General features: G+C 39.8%; 1 protein-coding gene across 1 annotated transcript; it reads left to right on the top strand.

Annotated features, from left to right (window-relative positions):
* Positions 1-802: 802 nt before the first annotated feature.
* On the top strand, positions 803-21,296 carry LOC122871816 (cytochrome b-245 heavy chain). The gene is made up of 14 exons (XM_044187223.1): positions 803-840; positions 3,086-3,164; positions 4,020-4,112; positions 6,246-6,356; positions 6,509-6,593; positions 7,884-8,032; positions 9,039-9,220; positions 10,464-10,596; positions 10,839-10,931; positions 11,630-11,883; positions 13,240-13,402; positions 14,093-14,239; positions 16,988-17,112; positions 19,171-21,296. Exons 2-14 carry the CDS (start codon positions 3,120-3,122, stop codon positions 19,286-19,288), a joined length of 1,698 nt encoding a protein of 565 aa, XP_044043158.1. The 5' UTR covers positions 803-840; positions 3,086-3,119; the 3' UTR covers positions 19,289-21,296.
* Positions 21,297-21,357: the final 61 nt, after the last annotated feature.

Consider the following 21,357-nt stretch of genomic DNA (forward strand, 5'->3'; position numbering starts at 1 on the left):
TTAAAACCCCCTGCAGCAGTGATCTGATTGTGTGGGCCTCAGAAACAAACCAAAGACAAATGACACTATAATCCTGTAAACCTAACTGAACCTCTTGGGGATCTCTGGAAAATTGCCAAGAACAACTAGATCCTATGACCTGGTCCCTGGAACTAAAGCAGGGATTACTGAACATATTTCAGTCCCCAAAGACCCCCTCTAGGTCCTCAGAAACTCTCTCTCAAGAACCTCCGAAACCTTTTCAACAAGCCCCTGAAGTACCCCTTGAATCACCCATCAACAGCCTCTAGACCTGTCTCAAGACCTCTGAGGGTCTCTGTAACCTCCCCCTGTCATCCTGCGTGACCCCCGGATCTTTTCATTATCAGCAGAGAAAAGCTGTAGAGTGGCTCATGAGAGAAAAAATCATTTACAGCAGGAAATGAGATGCTGAAAGCTCATTTCATTACACAGAGTGAAAACTAAAAGGCTGCAGCTCAGCTTTGCTTTGATTTTAAACAGCCACACTTTTCAATTGAAGCAGCTGCTGTCCATCCTAATGTGATGAGATTAGAAACTCATTTAACTAAAAACACTTGTTGCTGGTGCTTTTCAATACTGCTGCATTTTTCTGAACCAATTTTAGATGTTGGTTCAGGTGTTTCCCTTTCTGCAGTTTAGCTTGAAACAGGAAGCATGTGGAAATTAATTCGTTTTACTTCACGTTTAGAAATCAGCCACTTCCTCCGCCTAAAATTCACAATGTCACCATCAAGTTCCTCCTAAACAGTCACCTGGCTTCGAGTGTTAACACATCCAGCACTCAACGGCCGCTGCTAACGACAGGAGGGCGTTGTCACTGTAAGATGATTCAGATTCTTTCCCTACACGTTTGTAAGTGTCTTTGACTTTGGAAAGTGGTGTTTGATATTTTCTTATCAATGTTTATGCTGCATTTTGGGCAATCACACTTAATCCACCTTGGCTGTAATTATGTGCTTTTAAAACTCCTCTGACTCTGGCTAAGAATAAAGTTTTTCATGACGTTTTGCTATTTAAAGGCCCTGAAAAGCTATTTACTCAATCGACTTCTTACTACCAGCATTGGGATTCTACATAAACACAATATTTTCTGCCAAAGTTGGAACCGTTTCATTATTTCACATGAGAGATTTATGTATTTGTGTTTTCACTGGTTTGAAGTGGGTGGCGCTCTGTTGGGAAAACGTGATGTCACGGATTTCTGTGCACCAATCAGGAGTTAGAAACATTTGAATCAGAATCTGATGACACTTGTGGAGTTGTTTGTTGCCAGGGAGACAATGCTGTCAATCAAATCCGATCAAACCACACCCACACAGTCCTAATGGAGCACATTAGCTTCATTTTGTAGTTTTTGAGTGCCTCTAAATAAAAAATGACCCCCAAACTTTAACTTTTATTGTTGGTTGTCATGATTATTTTAAGTTATAGAAAAATATTTAAGATTTGAAACAGCTTTGATGTAGTTTTAAAGGATTGTGAAGTATAATGCACATGAAGAAGTACTTTACTTAAGTACTTAAGTAAAAGTTGCATTACCACAATGTAGAAACACTCTGTTACAAGTAAGTCCTGCATTCAAAATCTTACTTAAGTAGATAAGTATTAGCATCAAAATATACCAAAGTACTCATAATGCAGAATGGCCCATTTCAGAATAATATACATTACATAATTGGATTATAATTATTGATGCATCAGTGTGTACATCACTTTAATGCTGCAGCTGGTAAAGGTGGAGCTAATTTTAATTACTTTATAACTGCCGGGTAGCTTAACCTATAATAATATATCATAATGTATTAGTTGATATATATTTTATATTAGTAATCTGAATCTGCAAAGTAACTAGTAACTAATGTTGTCAAATTAGACTCTTGCTGCAAACTGGCCTGACTGGATGAATTTTCAAATGTTTAAGTGTAAGGAGTGTGACACTGCAACGCTTTTAAAGTAACGTTACACTTTTGTCCAACAAAACTGCCCTGCACTCCAAAAAAGGATGGGGTGTTTTGGTTCTTGATAAATAAATATTGGGCAGACTGATCACAAAAAGTGTACGAGAACGGTGCTGCAGTTGGTCTTATAGTGTAATATTGTACTAAAGAGGGTGATCGGTGTTCCTATTGGCTGAGAAGCCACAGGTCAGAGCTGAACAAAGCTGACCTTTGATCTCTCAGTCCGTCCAGGAGATCAGATCAAAACAGGAAATGAATGCTTAAATTCGTCAGTCATACAGCCTTCAATTGAAGTGAATGAGACCAAGTATTCACAGGACCGAAGTGTAAAGTCGCCACAATGGATAATCAATCATATCAGTTATTAATCAGGGGGAAAATGTGAAATATTCTCAGTTCCCAGCTTCTCCGATGGGAGGATTTGCTGCTTTTCTCTGTTTTAAATCATTTTAAACTGAATATCTTCGGAGTTTGAACAGCTGGTCGGACAAACCAAGACATCCGAAAACGTCATTTTGGACTCTGGGAACTTGGGACGGCATTTTTTTAAATTAATTTTTTTTACTAATTTTATTGACTAAAAGATTAATTGATCAATCATAAAAAGATTAGTCAGTAAGGAAAACGGTTGGTAGTTGCAGCTCTAGTCTGAAACTGCCTTTAAGAAAATGATTGATTTTTAAAAACGCAATCTTTAATCATATCTGCATATACAGTCAACAGAGGAAAACACGACAGTCTTTCATATCTAGCCTGAAAACAAAGAAAACCTTTAACATTTTAGTTTAAACCTCTGATTGTTGTTTTTATGGCTCATTATTGTTCATCTGACCAACTTTTGTTTGCACTAACTTTGATTAAATGTTTCAAAGATAAACACCAGGAGTCAGATCATAGACTCAGGCTCGATATGGGACCTTTCAGAGTGTACAGTTTTATGACTGGATTATTGAGAAAACAAGCGGCTGACGGGACGACAGGCCTTCCTTCTGAAAAGCTGTGAAGGGCCACTTCCTCATTTGTTCCTAAAAAAGGTTATAAAATGAGTAATCAGTCCACTGCACTATTTACTCTGCTCCTTCACTGTTTCCTGCTTCCTCCTCTAGTATCACACACACCGCTTCAGAAGCATTTTTCACCATGGGGAACTTTGCTGTCAATGAGGGGCTCTCCATTTTTGTTATTGTGAGTAAATTTGCTTTAATCATTACAATTATTGCCTGTCGCCTTCTCATGGTTCTCTGTTGTACCAATTGATTCCTTGTTTCTTCATGTTTTATGTGTTTGCTTTCACTGTCTGCATTTCTGTCCTGTTAAATCTGCTTGTCAAAAGACCATTTCCGAATATTTTAGAGGACACAGAAAGCATCTCTGTGAATATGTTCTCTAACATTTGCGTTTTGTTTGAATTATTGGATAATTTTTGGCATTTCAGGCATTTTAAAAATGATTCAAACAAAACAAATGGCAGACATACAGTGTGCACCCAGTGAAGAGGTGTGTCACAAGTAGACAATGCTTTGACTTTGACCCAAAATGATTGAGAACCACTGCTCTAAAAGCTTATTTCTATGAGTTTTCTCTACTCTGCGAAGAGTTAAAATATTTGTTATGTACAGTATTTCTTAATTTTTCTAGGACTAAACATTGTCAAATTTCAGAACACCATGTCTAGAAAATATTGGTATCCATGTATAACTTTAAATTTCAAAATACTGACTGTATTCAGGTTAAGAACATGACCTCTTTGTGCTTGTGTTCAGACAACATTTCGACTTTTTTTTAAACATGTTTATATTCTCCAGAGTAAGATACTAAAAAAAGTGTTATTTTGGTATTTGGTATCGAACACGTGCCAAAACATTTCAAATGATACCCAGCCTTATCTGTGAACATTATACTATAAAACTGACTTCCTAATTAAACATTTATTTCATTATAATCTTTCTTGATTCAGTTGTTTCATTCATTCCTTATTTGTGAATTATTGGAGTGAAACCGTTTGATTAAACATGACATATGTTTGGATGTGTGTTACAGCTGGTATGGCTGGGGATCAATGCGTTCCTGTTTGTCCATTTCTACATGGCCTTCCTGGTGGAGAGGTGGTTTTACACCAGGGTCCTGCTTGGGGTAAGTGTGACCTGTAGCATCATATAAAGTGGTCTGTTCTGAGCTGATCCTGCTCCTTTATCAGCTGAGGTATCAAAATCATCACACACACATACCCCTACAAAGTGTGTTTTTTTAATGTTCAAGCTTCAGAGAGAGGAAAAAGCTCTTGTAAAAAAAAAAACATAGGCACCTAATCAAACAACTCTTAAAAGTTATAGAAATGTATGAAACAGGACCCGGTCTTTTTCAGTTCCTCAAACTGCAGCGGGTGATGTCCAAGAAGTCTCCAACATTAACATCAAACTGCTTTAATAACACACACCGCAGCCCACCCACTCTTCTTCTCCTTTCTTAAACTGTATGTCATGCAGCAGAATATTTATAAATTGGTATAGTGCAGAGCTGCAACAAGTAGTCAACTGATCCTTAAATCGGTCAACAATAAATTAATCTGCAACAATTTAAGTCACTGTTTAGGCAAACTTGTTCACACCAGATCTATGGAAATGTAGCGTGAATTAGCTCATGGTACACATTGGTAACAGTGTGTTACCAAGATAAAGTAGGAACGAACTGTGTTAACTATATAGCTTCTTTTGAAATACCTGCAACAATTACTGTATATCAGTGTAAATGTTGGATTTCATTTACAATGAACTGCTGCCAGTGGAGGCTTTGCAGCCATTTTGGTTTGTCAACACTTCTGTAGATATTTTCACCAGTTGGGAGTTATCTTAGCTGTCATAAAATCCCCATATATCCTACTCATAATTACCACTAGGAGAATAAATGGTTTTCCCCACTCAGCTGCTCGTGTTTACGGTTGGGGCTGGATATTGGCACTGATCTCCTGATTTGTTTCTGTAAAAAGCCCCAATTCGATTTGTTTAAACTTAATTTGATTCTTGAAGATTCACTTACATCACATTAATACCAGCAGTGCAATATGAAAGCACTTCTCAGGGTTAATGCTGGGAACTTCCATTTCTTTTAAATATTTTTCTTTAGACATGATATTGGTTAAAGTGCATGCCAGAGACTATAAAATACAAAATGGGCAAACAAGAGAAATAAAATGGCACAATTTATAACATAGGTACATATCATTTAGTGCAAATGACCACATATTTACTGAGAAATTACTGATAAGATCTGAATATGGCATTAAAGTTCCCCTTACATATCTTAAAGGTTAATATCACATACATATTCTGTATCTGCTTGTTTTAACACTTGATTGAAACTATATGAATATGAACCTGACATGTTAGATATCATTGGTCACTTTTGGATCTCCATTAGAGTTTTAAAGAGTTAAGTTATGTGGGTTTGAATAGTGCTATCCAGCAGGATTGTTGTCACAGAAAGACAGATTTATGTTCTTCCCATAACAAAGTGCCACAGCATAAAATCCTCATCACCTCCTGAACTCTTAACAATAAAGTCAGGCGTCTCCGAGATTCCAGACACATCCACACCTGCACTAATCACACCTTATCTACACCACCTTCTATTTTCAATTAAACTGCTTTGTAGTGAAGGGAAGTAGGTCTGAAGTGAGGGTTAAAGTTTGCTCTGTGGTCACACCTGGCTTCATGATACACTGAGTCGATACCACCGGCTGCACGGCTGGTGGGCAGAAGTGAAACACAGAGGCTCTTAAAATCGGTTGTGTTTGAGCACTTTCTTACGTGTTTTTTCTATATTTAATGGGACTAAATGTCACCACAAATGTAGAGAGATGAGAAACAATATCATAAGTTCCTTCTTTATACTAAGTACAGAGCTATTAGGGATAAAACTATCAAGAAAACTAAGGTCAAAAAGGTTATGTTAGAACAATTATTAGTTTACTTTGAGGTCAGGGTTATGGTTGTGATGATTTTAGGATAAGGGTTTGGGTTTGAGGTTAAGGATAATATTAGTATCATGTTTAGGTGAAGATAATTGTTAAGGTAAGCCATTGTGGTGAGGGTTACATGGAGTGTACACTATTTTGATAAAAACAAATACACATGTGTATTCTCACCAGCATTTACTGGTAATGAATTAAAGAAACATTATGACTTCAAGACTAATAAAATATCTATGGAAGTATATTGATGACGATATTAAAATTTGAAGTAACCCACACTCTCTCTAACCCATCAGCAAGCTCTTCCCTGGGCCAGAGCTCCTGCCGCCTGCCTCAACTTCAACTGTTTGCTCATTCTGTTGCCAGTTTGCCGAAACCTCCTCTCCTTCCTTCGTGGCTCCATCCAGGTATCCATAAAAACCAAGGTTTACTCCAAAACACTAAACAGTATAGAAAAACCATTAAAATTAAGGCAATTACTTATCTTTTGTTTCTGCTTCGATTTCTCATTGCTCATTATTTTAACATTGCAATATTTGTCTTTCTTGTTTGTATTCAGTACTGCAGCCGCACAGCAGCTCGTCAACTAGATCGAAACCTCACTTTTCACAAACTGGTGGCTTACATGATCGCCTTCCATACAGGTATTATTTTTGTTGAAGATGTAAGTGGGTGTTATAATAATCAGTTCTGGAAAACATGAAAGCATGAATAGCTTTCTCCAAGCCAGAGAATGATACAGGACTGCACTATTTTATTAACATGATTATCAAAAGTAAGATTGTAATCAAAGATAACTATATTTCTGGCACTAGGTTTAATGAACAATGCCAAAATGATTATTAAAATATGATGAGTTTAAAAGACCCAAACAGGACCTGATTTTTCTTCATTGATTTGGAGGAAGTTGTAAGACACCCAACATTTGATGTCAGTAAGGACGTCAGATTGCTGGTGGTTCCTGATTTTACAGATAGATAAGTTGTGTATCATTGGTAAAGCAATGAAAAGAAATCTTATCATTGCATACTTGGCCAAGAGGACGTATAGATACAAAATAGAAGGGGACCCAGGATAGAGCCTTGAGGCACTCCATAGTTCAGAGGGGCACTTTTGAAGCACTTTATAACTTTGTTTTGTAAAATTCTATACATATAAAGGTTATTATTATAACTGTGGTTGTTATTTACCCCTCTAGAAGCATGTAGATATAAAATCAAAGGGGACCTATGGTATAGCCTTGAGGGACTATAGAGTTCAGATAGGAAACATTTGAAGCACTTTGTAATTCTTATTATTACTATTTTTTACCCACCCAGATGAGGATCATAAATTGTTCCTTTAATCAATCACAACAACAAACAAAATATAAAGCGTTGCTGAGCCGAGATAATTGTTTTTAAACACTTTAGGTCCTTACATGTTTACTTCATACATTAACAAGTTGTCCAGCGAAACACAACATAAAATATGTTAATTCAGGGGTTTGTGAATTATGAATCAAATGGAAAGTAATTAAGGGCAAATATGCATAAAATGCAATCTCTAACTCCAATTTCATTTTGCAAATCTTCCATTACCATATCTGTGACAAGCCAGTGTTGCTGATTTATCTGTTTACTTTTGTTTATATGTATGTGGTTAAAACAGTATGTGCTCGCCCTTTATATATAATGGATGCTGCTGTTATACATTTTTGGGTGGACCCCTGTAAACTCCAAATAATGAACAACTGAATTCATAACTGATTAAACCTCAACCTTTTCTATAACTTCACCTACATCCACTTAATATCAGTTTTAGTCATATTTATTAGTTATAAGCCACACTTTACAGCTTCACAGATCTCAAGTGACCTGTAACACTTGTTTGAAGTTTCAACTACTTAACGTCACTTTGTCATAATATATCTCTCCTTTCTCACCTTCTCATAGCTGTGCACATTGTTGCCCACTTGTTTAACTTTGAGTATTTCATGGACGCCCAGCTGAATCGCAACAGCAGCCTCCTGCCCTTCATCCTGTCTGAAATCGGTACTGGGGACAATGCCGCCTTCCTGAACCCCATTAGGACTAATGAGACGGTGAGTCGTGGTTACCGGAGAATACAAGTTCATCTATTTCAGTGTTGTAGAAAAACATGCAGCTTGTTTGGTTTGGTGTGTTGTTTCTTTCAATCATACATGTAGCTGGATGCTTCTTGTGTTGCTAAAATCTGTAAAATCCCTTCTGCTTGATTGCTAAATTTGGTTTCAATGAGAAAAAATACTATTACTTAATCTGACTAACTTCCTCTTTTGGAAGTATTTGACCTCAGACATTTTGTCATTTGGGAACTTCCTCTTTGCAGATGCAGTTTTTAGCTGCAAAATGCATTTATTCAAAAGCCATAACAAAGAAATATGTTGGATCTTTTGGTATTTTTTTGATATTAAACAACTCTGTGTGCAACAGTTTTAAGACCTATATGTTGAAGCTGCTTTCTGCAGTTTTGAACCCAAACTCTGAAATATTCTGAATCTGAGACCAAAAACATGCTAATATTCCTGCTAAAAACTCACCTTTATAGCCTTGCTTTTATCAAAAAACAACTTTTTAACAAAAATCTCCTTAATCTTAAAATTATAACTACTATTATAACTTTTTTTCTACAACACAATAACTTATAAAGCATACTCCATAACCCCAGTGACATTCACTTGAACTACCTTCCTACTTCAAAACTGTATCTAACTTTTTTTAAACGTTTCATCACAACCAGCAGGGAGTACGTGACTACAGACTCAAGAGTGAGGGGAACTATGACAAAACATACATTTGGTACATGAGGGAAGTTAGCCAATAAACCTGCATATATGCAATATGACCTGCAGGGGTGTTGTGATTAAAGTGGCAAATGAGAAACTGTTTGAGGTGATGACCCTATGACCACGACCCATGCCGTGACTAATCAGTTGTGTGGCCTTATTTGAGGAGAAAATGAGGGAAGACTTTTAAAAATGACAATCAATAAATATCTGACATGTCAACTGTAAGTGAAAAGGCAGTAAACTTCCTGATTCTGACAATTCAAACTGTATTTTGATGCAGAACCCTACCATCGTCATGTTCACCACCATCGCTGGGGTGACGGGCGTGGTCATCACGCTAGCCCTCATCCTCATCGTCACTTCATCAATGGAGGTCATCCGCAGGTCCTACTTCGAGGTGTTCTGGTACACCCACCATCTCTTTGTCATCTTCTTCATCGGACTGGTATTCCATGGCTACGGGTAAGAAGGCACAAAATACAGTTCATTTATTTCTGAGAAATACCTGCCTGCTCTTGTATTACTATTACTAAGTTGCTCTGGATGAGAGCATTAGCTAAATAATTAGTAGTTTTTAGTGTTAGGGAAGATACTCTACACTTGTTTTTCAGACTTGTCTCAGTCTTGTGGATGTTTTGACACTTATGTCTTGGGCGTGGCCATAAGTCTTGCCTGTTATAGTCTTTGGTCCCCACTGAGTCCAATTGGCTGAATCCCATTTGGATTTCGGTCTTGACTCGTACACAACCTCTATTAAAGTCTGTCTTAACTGCGTCTAGACACCACGTGGACCAGGGGTCAGATGCAAAAAACTGTAGATTCACAACTAAAACTGACAGACGGAAACATGGAGACGCTTTCTATTTGTCAGATTTATAAAGCTGCACATATGCCTGGTTCTGTTTTATAAATCACAATCATTGTGGAAGTGGATGCACGTGCACAAGCCTAATTTCCACTCCCACAGTTCTCCATAAATGGACGAAGAAACGACCTTAAACATCTGTTTACATAGCAATACTTGTGCCTGTTCCACCACTCATTAGACCTGTCAATGAGAAGAACGGCAAAGAAGTACAATTTCTCAACCAGAGCAGCTGTCATTACGCACAACTGTGGTTATTAAGAGCACCCATAACACTAATTCATCAAATGTACCTGTAAACCATCACCATCATCATTAAGCGTCAGAAGGATGATCAATGATTCATTTATAGAGCTTGAAACAGACTTTACAAACTGCTTCACAACCTCATCATATCACCTGCAGCTGGCTCTAGAAAACCGCACATTCCTCTTTTATAAATATCAGTTTAAAATGATGTATGCATGTTTTTTTTGTGTGTTGCCATCGTTTATACCTCTGGCCCCTGGTCTTGACTCGAACGTGACCCATTTTGACTCCTCCTCTAAACTGCTCAGACTCGGACTCGACTTAAGTGATCACTGTCTACAGTTCTGCTTTGGACAAATACAATTTGACATTAAATATAAACTATAAGTAATATACAATTAAATGAAATAAACTAATTTGCATTTAAGTACCACCAAGCCAATGCTAACTTGTTTAATTACATACTACTAGCCTTTAGCTTAGCCTAAAACGCAATGAGGTCCAGATTTCAGTTTCACTTACAATGATAATAATAATAATGATGATTATTAAATATCAATTTCTCCTTGGTGTGTTGTTCACTGACTGCAGGCGGATTGTGCGAGGACAGACGCTTGCTAGCCTGAGGACAAACAACCCCGAGGTTTGTGCCAACCAGTTTGAAGACTGGGGAAATAACGGGTCTGACTGTGCTGTACCAGAGTTTGCTGGAAACCCACCGATGGTGAGCTGTTAAAGACTGCAGGGTGTTCATGGGAAATACTGAAGTGAATTACATTTTTGTTATCTGATCTCCCAAAGTGTTTAGGAGTCTATTTCAATAATTGGTTTGCTTTTATCTTTTAATTAATCTTTCTACCAACCAAAATACTTTGAGCATGTAACATCTTCTTTTAAGCTGTCAGTATTATTTGTAGAAAAAATTTTGTATCACTGTACATTTACCAATATTTTCCTTTTCTCCAGACGTGGAAGTGGGTGGTTGCCCCCATGATCCTCTATGTGTGTGAGAGACTCGTCCGCATCTATCGATCCCACCAGAAAGTGGTCATCACCAAGGTGTGTATGTGCTAAAAGAAGTTGTGGTCTTTCAAGGAAAAGCAACAGCTTGTTGAAGTGTCTTTGAGCAAGACATTTAACCCCTGCATGCACATCAAGTATTTTTCACTAATGCCTGAAATACAACAGAGTAAAAACTCAAAGGACTTTAAAAGTGCTTCACCTGCAGGGAGATTGTATTGTCTGTTGCCTTGTAGCTTATTATTTATTATTATCTGCACTGAGGAAGTTATGTTCTCTATCTTCTACATTTGTTTGACTGAGGATATTTCAAAAACTACTTGGCAAATTTCAATGAACTTTGGTGGAAAGTTCAGCCATGGACCAAGGAAAATGGGACTTTTTTCCAATGCAAATAGTAATAGAAGTAACATTATAATTGTTTTCTTGCATTCCTTGTTTTAAGAAAAATCTCTTCATGTCAAACCATTTTTTTATATGACTACAATGACTTGGGTTTGGACTGTTGGATAAAACAAGACATTTGTAGACCACCTTGGGCTCTGGGAAGTTTTGATGGGCATTTTTCATTATTTTCTGACATTTTACCGTATAGACTACACAATGAATCAAGTAAATGCAGGTAAAAAAAGACAAATAAAATCAATAATGAGAGTAATTTTTAGTTGCAGCCCTTATTTGACAAATAAGCATAAAACCATAATTCTAACTCTAATAATCCCGTACTTGTCCCTCAGGTGGTGATGCATCCCTCTAAGACTCTGGAGCTGCAGATGAAGAGGAAAGGTTTCCATATGGAGGTGGGTCAGTACGTCTTCATCCAGTGTCCGTCCGTTTCCAGGCTGGAGTGGCACCCCTTCACCCTGACCTCGGCCCCCGAGGAGGACTACTTCAGCGCCCACATCCGTATCGTCGGAGACTGGACTCAGGCGCTGTACGAGGCCTGCGGAGGAGACAAAACCGAGCTTCAGGAGGCCTGGAAACTGCCCAAGTATGACAACAGGGGATGGGGGTGATAAAAGAAGAAAACTGTGCCTGAAATTGCTTGTGATTACATTTGATTGCACCCTCAGCTTTCCGGATCCAGAACTCCTTTGAAAAGCTGGCAATGGGGCTCACACTTACAGCCCTGAATGGTTTATTGTGTGTCTTCTAATTCTTCTCCCTTTCAGGAGTGAGTGGAGAGGCAGAGAAATACTGTAGAAATCATATAATTTTTTACTATCTTCCCAGCATCAAATTAGTTTTCCACAGTGGTCCTGCTGAGTGAGCTGGAGCATTTTTCTGTTCTCGTCAGACCAGAAAATGAAAGAATGAGTCCTTTATTCAGAGCTGCTGCCTCTGATGAAATTACCTGCAGGGTTACACTTCGACTGTATTTGTTGAACAATGACTAAAACAGATTGGGTCATCAAACATGCTTCAAAATGCTACGAAGATGTTCTTTTTGAGCTACTTTGAAAGTTTAGATGTGGAAAAAACAGATTTCCTTTTCAGTGAAGGTTTTGGATGTCAGCGTGAGAAAACAGCAACTACTTATGCACTAATACAGCATTATAAACAATATAATAATGTCATAATAATATATCAGTCACAGGGGACATTTTTCTGCAGAACGAGTACTTATTAGACATATTGCTGATAATATTTCTGGTGGAAGTGAGTGGTGGAAGAAGATCATTTACTTAAGTAAAAGTAGCAATACCACAGTGTAGAAATACCCAAGTAAAAGTCCAGTACAAAAGTACTAGCATTAAAATGTATTTAAAGTACCAAAAATAAAAGTACTCATTATGCAGAATGGCCCATTTCAGAATAATGTATTTTATATTATTGAAAGATCAATGTACATATCACTTTGTGTTGCAGCTGGTGAAGGTGGGGCTTATTATTACTTTATATATTGCTGGGTAGCTTAATCTATAATAATATATCATATTTTATTTATTGATCAGATTTTATATTAATAATATGAATCTGTAAAGTAACTAGTAACTAAAGCTGTCAAATAAATGTAGTAGAGTAAATAGAACAGTATTTCCCTCTGAAATGTAGAGCAGTAGAAGTATAAAGTAATATAAAGTAATGTAATTACTCAAGTAAATTACAAGTACCTCATAATTTTACTTGAGTACAGCTCTTGAGTAAATTAACTTAGTTACTTTCCACCGTAATCAGATATCTGCAGACGGCACACAAGTCAAGAGCAGTGTAAATAAAGATGGGAGAAAAAACTGGATCATGGAGCTATGATTTATCAGGATATTTAGAAAATGTTTGTGCTGTAGATCCCAGTGAGATCTTCCATCATGACCAGGTTCTCTCTCCCTGTTTCTGTCGTTCTCAGGCTGGCTATAGACGGCCCGTTTGGTACAGCCAGTGAAGACGTGTTTCGTTACGAGGTGGTGATGCTGGTGGGCGCGGGAATCGGCGTGACTCCTTTCGCCTCCATCCTCAAGTCTGTGTGGTACAAACGCATCCAGAACAACCAGGACGTCTTCACCAAGAAGGTGAGGGAGACCGCAAATCAGCAAAAACAGAAAAACAAAACTGAAAAGTTTAGTCTGAGAAAGCACGTCACGGTCCACTTACTAGCTTGTTCCAGAGCTTTCAACCACATCACGGTTTTCATTCGCTGAGGAACAACGAGAGATGCAAACATTTTTTAAACAAAAATTTCTAGCAAGCATTAAAGCTCATTTTTGAGCTCGGAAATAGTAGTTTGACAAAACAATCCCAGCTTAAGGTCCACTTAGTAGCTTTTTCTGGAGCTTTCAACTGTACCACATGGTCTTCATCAGCAGATTGGAGTTTGCACAGTTTTCAGGGAGATGTGAGCTAAGTAGCTGATGCGATTTCCACAGCACTTTTAGGGCTTCTCATGAAGCAAGAGGAAGAATGCGTAATACGGCTGAAAGCTCCAGAAGAAGCTACCAAGCGGACGTTGAGTCGCGATTAATTTGTCAAACTACTGTTTCCAAGGTCAAGCATGAACTTGCATGCTTGCTAAAAATTTAGTTTAACGAAACAATCTTAAATCAAGGTCTACTTACTGACGTTTTTTGAAGCTTTCAACTGGTTTTCATATATTTTCTCAGCGGTTGTTGTTTGTTCAGTTGTCATCATCTAAAAATGCGTTTTCAAGTTGTTTACTTACATATTAAATAATACATAAAGTGACTGTTTGCCGTCCTCCCCAGATCTACTTCTACTGGCTGTGCCCGGAGACCCAGGCCTTTGAGTGGTTTGCAGACCTGCTGCAGTCTCTGGAGGGTCAGATGACGGAGAAGGGCGTGACAGACTTCCTCAGCTACAACATCTACCTCACCCGCTGGAAGGAGACCGAGGTACAACGGGGACAGGGGTCATGTGATACAACAAAATGCTTAAAACTCAGTCAAACATGTCTTTATGGGCACTTCCTTTCCTTATGTCTCACAGTGATGGAAAGTAACTAAATACAGTTCCATTGTATCTTACTTTATACTTCTACTCCACTATATTTTTAATTCTACATATTGTACTCCACTACATTTATCTGACATCTCTAGTTACTAGTTAGTTTACAGATTAAAATTTAACATTAAAACACATATGATGAGCTCACAAATTGCATTAACCAATAATTTAAGAATGGAACACCACGGCATTCCGTCTGACATCATCAAAGGTGAATTCCTTTGATGATGTCATAAAGGATTGTCATAAAGGATTACTTGAAAGCTAAAAAGGTACAGAAAAGGTTCGCACACCCAAGACATTGCTTCTTTCATTCAGTAGAGTAAGTTCAGCAGAGGAGACAAAGAGAAAAAGAAAATGGCAACTGCAAACACGCAGCGAGCCTGGACTCTCGTGTGAAGTCCTATGTAAAAAGTGGGAGATGGAGGTCAGTCAAAAACTACATCTCACCAAGGTGAGTCTCATGTTGTGTACCCAGAGCCAAAGAGCCCACCTGAAAAACAAAACTGAGACCCTGAGTGCAGTCCTTGATCTGCTCCAGGGTAAAAACAAACCTTTACCGCACAAGCGAGCTGAGGGGGAGAAATCGCCGCTCAAACTAAAGCTAAACGCTGCAGAAGACAAGCAGAAGGCGGCCGCTGACAGCCTTCGTGTACAATGCAAAATAAACAGGGACTTTAGACTCCAGCTCTTTAAGCAGTTACAGACTGCACTGGAAGCAGAGAGGACGAGCCAGGACCTCCGTCTGAAGTTGAAGGAGGTCCAGGTGAACAACATGGATCTCAGTTCCAAGCTGGAGGAGGCCCATAAACAGCTGCGACGGCCTCCCGGTCAGAGGAGCACAGAGACTCCCGATGAGCTCCTCCTGCAGCTGAATAAATCCACAAGGGAGCTGGAGAAGCACGCTTCCAGCATTCGGTCCGGTGAGCGGCAGGACGAGGCTGCTGAACCAGAGGCAGAAGAGACGCTCCAGGATACGAGATCAGGCCTGAATCTCTGCGTTAAGACGCAGGAGGTAAACCTCCAAGTAATGAAGAAGGCCCACGAGAGCGAACCAACCTGCCTGCAGATCCCGTCTGCACCTGCTGCAGTTGAGCTTACTGAGGAGGACGGGGAGAAAGTGGTTTGCCTCAAGATCAGTCAGTTACAGGAAATCTTGGACAATGCCATCAATGAGGTTTGGGAGGAGAAAGAGGCTACGCTGAAGAGCCAGAGAGTGGAGATTGCCAAGCTTCAGACTGCTGTGAAGTTGGCAGAGGAGCAGCTGAAAGTCCAGCGTCAAGAGTCAACAAAAGTCCTGCAAAAGAAGGAGCAAGAGCGGGTGGAGAGGTTTAAAGAGATGAAGAGCGCGTTAAAAAAAGTGAGCGACGGGAGGCCCAGGAGGAGGAACTGGTTTCTCAGGATGTTTGCACGCAGCTCTGGACGAGGTGTAGAAGAGTAGGGGGACCGCGGTTTCTGCACGAACACCCAGCCGTCCGTGGAGGATCTCTCTTTGAACTGCCACTCCCGAGGTTTCTGTCCATTTTGGTTCGTGGGGAGTTTTTCCTCGTCTTCTTGGAGAGCTTGGGCTGGAGCCCAATGGGACTCTATGTTAAATGTGCTATGAATAACTGAAATAAAAGCATTAAAAATATAACGAATAATGTTTCATTTCTGTATACATAAGTATTATAAGTTGTATTTCAGTCAATGTGTGTCTCGCATTAAAACAAGCTGTAGCTTTAGCTGTGCTAAATATTAAGGTGCGAAGCCTAAAAAAGGGGGTGATGCTCAGCTGTTTTTGAAAATATTTCAAAACAAAACAATGTCAAAGAATTTCAGTTTGAGGCATTTTACAAGGGATCTCCAGATTAACGTAACTGTCAGGTAACAAAATCTCTTCAGTGGATCTTATTTATTCTTTCTGATCAGGGTTTTGTTTGCAGTTCCTTGTTCAGGTTGTTTGTTTTTTTTAGATACTTCGAGGTTTGGAAAAAGACACTTCCAAGTGGTGAAAAGTAACATTTACTCAAATGCTGTACACTTTGGAGGTACTTTTACTTTACTTTACTTGAGTATTTCCATGTTATACTTTATACTTTTACTCCACTACCCTTATTTGACAGCTGTAGTTACTTTTCAGATAAAGCTCAAATAAATACGACAAGCTTATAAAATGCATTGCATTGTTAAAGATTAAACCAGTGTTTCCAATTCGTTTTGGCTTATGGCCTCTTCTTTAAAAACAGTGTCTAGTTGTGTTCTGTATATAAAGCAGTTAAAACTCGCTCCACCTCGAGCAGCAACAACAGTTAAATGCTAATGCTAATCTAATAATGATAACACTTTAAGTCTTTTACTTAAGTAAGAACAAAACTTTGGCTTGTAAGTGAGTGTTTTTACATTGCTGTAGTGGTACTTTTACTTACGGAAAATGGCCAAAAGCCATGTTGGCTAGAAGCTTCCACTAAACTGGGTCGGTGTCAATAAGAGGAGCATATAATCTTTTAACTGAAGTGAGAACAGATTGGACACCCTTTGTGTTGAGGAAGCTTTCTGACCTTCAGGGGAGCAGATATGAGGTTTTCACCCTAACAGCAACAAACTTGTACACAGCTTATGAAACCCAAAAAACATGTGGTCTTTTCCTTCGTCAGGCGGCTCATTTCCGTGTTCACCACGAGGCGGAGAATGACCCAATCACAGGACTCAAACAGAAGACTCTTTATGGGAAACCCAACTGGGACAACGAGTTCACCAGTATTGCATCAAAGCACCCTGGGTGAGGCCCTTTTCACGTTATCACACTGCGTACACACACACACACACACACACACACACACACACACACACTTCAGTTCATGCTATCCATCTTAAGTAAAGAGAAGAGTGAGAATCAGTAGCTGTAATAGTTTTCATGTCTGCAATACTCACACTAGTACTACTACTGCTACAGCATTTCTGCTAATACTGGTACTGGTGCCACTACTGCTACTGTATAACTACTTCTGCCCCTAGTACTTCTATTATTGTTACTTCTGCTACTACTACTTTTACTACTACTACTTTTACTACTACTACTACTACTACTACTACCACCTTTACTACTACTACTACCACCTTTACTACTACTACTACTACTACTACTTTTACTACTACTACTGCTGCTACTACCACCCTTTACTCACCACCACCACCACCACCACCACCCTTTACTCACCACCACCACCACCACCACCGCTGCTGCCACCACCACCCTTACTACCACCACCACCACCACCACTTTACCACCACCACCGCTGCCACCACCACCCTACTCACCATTACCACCCTTTACTACCACCACTGCCACCACAACCACCACCACCACCGCCACCACCACCCTTTACTACCACCACCACCCTTTACTCACCACCACCATTACCACCCCACTCACCACCACTGCCACCCCTTACTCACCGCTGCTGCCACCACAACCACTACCACCACCACCGCTGCCACCACCACCCTTTACCACCACCACCACCGCTGCCACCACCACCCTTTACTCACCACCACCACCACCACCACTTTACCACCACCACCGCTGCCACTACCACCCTTTACTACCATTACCACCCTTTACTACCACCACCGCCACCACAACCACCACCACCACCGCCACCACCACCCTTTACCACCACCACCACCCTTTACCACCACCACCATTACCACCCCTTTACTCACCACCACTGCCACCCTTTACCACCGCTGCTGCCACCACAACCACCACCACCACCACCGCTGCCACCACCACCCTTTACTCACCACCACCACCGCCGCCACCACCACCCTTTACTCACCACCACCACCGCCGCCACCACCACCCTTTACCACCACCACCGCTGCCACCACCACCCTTTACCACCACCACCACCACCCCCTTACCACCACCACCGCCGCCACCACCGCCGCCACCACCACCCTTTACCACCACCACCACCACCACCACCGCCGCCACCACCACCCTTTACCACCACCACCGCTGCCACCACCACCCTTTACCACCACCACCACCACCCCACCACCACCACCGCTGCCACCACCCTCACCACCACCACCACCACCACCACCGCCGCCACCACCACCCTTTACCACCACCACCACCACCACCACCACCACCACCACCACCGCTGCCACCACCACCACCCCACCACCACCACCACCACCGCCGCCACCCCACCACCACCACCACCACCACCACCACCACCACCACCGCTGCCACCACCACCCCACCACCACCACCACCACTGCTGCCACCCCACCACCACCACCACCACCACCACCACCACCACCGCCGCTGCTGCCACCACCTTTACTACTACTACTACTACTACTGCTGCTACCTTTACTACTACTACTACTACTACTACTACTACTATCTTCTCCTCTTTTATAAGTCAACCTTTTCTCCTTTGCTAAATGCAAAAACTTTCTTGTGATATTTAAGGGTTTTTTCTTGAATTTCCCTTTTGCTTTCACAAATTGAAAATGAGCATAAAAATTGGTAGATGGAAATGTATCTTATCGCACATAAGCCAAGTGTCTGACTCGGAACAATTACTGCTAAACCACAGACTTAACATAAACCCTAATATAAATATATATAAATATATACATTAGCTAAGCAAAGTTTATGACTCTAAGTTCCTTAAAACTGAAGAACATTGAAGAATTCTTGACTTAGTATTTCACTCTACTGAGATGGAGAACAGCAGGATTATAAAAAATAAGTACTGTTACCATTACTACTACAACTACCAGTACTCAACTATAATGAATGAACCTTTTGTGTCCTCAGAACTAAAGTGGGAGTCTTCCTGTGCGGTCCACCTCAGCTGGGGAAATCTCTGGAGAAACAGAGTCTGTCCCACTCGGAGGCCGACGTCAAGTTCATCTTCAACAAGGAAAACTTCTAAAAAAAATGATCTCCAGCTGCCACAGCCACAAGCGAGAGGAAACGTCCCAAGTAGCAGTGGGGTGACGGAGTCAGACGGTTTACTGAGACCGAGACAGACCTTCTTCTGCTCTTTGTTTCTCACCACAGACGTTTTGCAAAGATGCCTCTCTTGCTCAAAGCGAAAGCAAGGAAATAACTGCAGTATTTTCCACATTACCTTGTTCTCCTTTTCTGTTACAACAATAAGTGAAACTGCTGGTTTCAAAACTTATCTTCCTATTTTTTTTGTTGTTGTCTTTTTTTCCCTTTTCTATTTGCTCATGCCAGAGGAGGACACGGTCAGCAGGTTTGGTAGTAGATCGTTCAAATTACCAAACTTAGGGAGGCAAAAAATGCAAGATGAACTGCTAAATCGCCCTGAAGCAAGGCATTAAAGCTTTGTCTGCTGCAGCGGAGCTGTTGAGTAGCTTCCAGTATGTGACTAAATGAAAGTAAGGCAGCATCAAAACACAAAATCCTCAATGCTTTTGTCTTGCAGTGCTTTACGGCTATTTATATGTTCACTTTTATCAGATTCGTTGTACATGAGTAGAAGGCCAGGATTTTAGAAATACTGTTCATGAATCCCGGACGAGGCTTTTATAGATCAAACGTGGATTATTTTGTTTGTTTGTCTGGATTGGTTGGAAAAATGGCATGATAACTTCCAGACATGTCTGAGAAAGTGACTAAATGTCTTCTTTATGCGGTTTTTCCAAAAACATTCAAGCGTGGATGTGAAGAAAGCATGCATATAGACCTTCGTATATACCAGTAATGTTTATAATGTTGCAATGTTTTTATTTTATTAGTCAGATATGTGATGATTATTTAACCCCCCAAAAAAAAAAAAAAAAATACACGATTATATGAAGACTACATTTCGAAGTATAAGTTCACGTAATCAGCGATCATTATTGTGTATTTCCTCACAAGACATAATATAATACTAATCATAGTTATGGCCCTGAATGAGTAGTAACAGTAAAACTTTATTAGTCAGAATCTGCAGCACAAAAATGTCTTAGTGCTGAATTGAATAATTATTTAATCACAAACAATTCTGATAATCGATTAATCTTTTAAGTCATTAATCAAGTCTGTTTTATAGAAATGTAAACTGAATCTTTGGGTTTCGACTGTTTGTCAGATAAAATAAGACATTCTGCGAACTTGTGATATGTATATACTTGTGTATATTTTCTCACTATTTTCTTGACTGTAAAAATAATCAACAGATTAATCGATAATGGAAATAATCGTTAGTAGTTGGGTCTCTACTTTGAACCCAACTGTTTTTTTTTCCAAGTTTAGAAAAACGAGACGGAAATAATTGTGTTTTGACAAAAAAAAAAAGTCTTAGAGCATCACAAAGTCCACTTACTGGACATTTTTTCGAGCTCATGGCCTTCATTAGTGGATGGAGTTTGCTAAGTTGCCATGGAGATTGTTCAGTTGCCATCATGTGACCCAAGCGGGCCTTCTCCATGACAACTGGGCAAACTAGAAGGCCTACGAGATGTGGCTTAAAGCTCTGGAAAACCTTTTCCAGTAAATTGATCTTTCTTTATCAAATAATAATTTCCAAAGTAAATAATGAACCTTCAAGCTCAAATTGTCTGTGACGATGAAACCAAGAAGTAATTAATGCCTCGACATGAGCTTGAATTTCTCTTGAAAATGAAACTAAACGTCTCTGAAACATCACTAAATAATCAAAAAGTTATTTAAAGATGCTGGAAAGCTGCAGTGAAATAAAACATCCTACAAATCTTTTTAGTGTTATTATGTAGAACTGTTTTCATAATGTCTTTAATTTCAAAGAAAATGCAAAGGGTGTAAATGTGCAGTTTGTTTATTGCTGTTTAGTGACAATATTCGCCATTTTTTCAGCCAACCAGATTATTTCGTGTCATCTTTGCATATTCTTTTGCACCTGTGACCAAGTGAATTTGCCTTTTTGGATAATAAACTTGAACTTCCACAGAGGTCTTGTTGCAGTTTTTCAGTTTAAATGATCTTGCACTTTAAGGCCCCAACTGGTTATCT

This window comes from Siniperca chuatsi, linkage group LG24 (genome assembly GCF_020085105.1).
Source record: "Siniperca chuatsi isolate FFG_IHB_CAS linkage group LG24, ASM2008510v1, whole genome shotgun sequence".
NCBI lineage: Eukaryota > Metazoa > Chordata > Actinopteri > Centrarchiformes > Sinipercidae > Siniperca > Siniperca chuatsi.

Coding starts and splice junctions, on each gene's coding strand:
- LOC122871816 (XM_044187223.1), top strand. CDS start 3,120: ATGGGGAACTTTGCTGTCAATGAGGGGCTCTCCATTTTTGTTATT. Junction 3,165..4,019: donor GGCTCTCCATTTTTGTTATT/GTGAGTAAATTT, acceptor TGTGTGTTACAG/CTGGTATGGCTGGGGATCAA. Junction 14,240..16,987: donor CCCGCTGGAAGGAGACCGAG/GTACAACGGGGA, acceptor TTCCTTCGTCAG/GCGGCTCATTTCCGTGTTCA.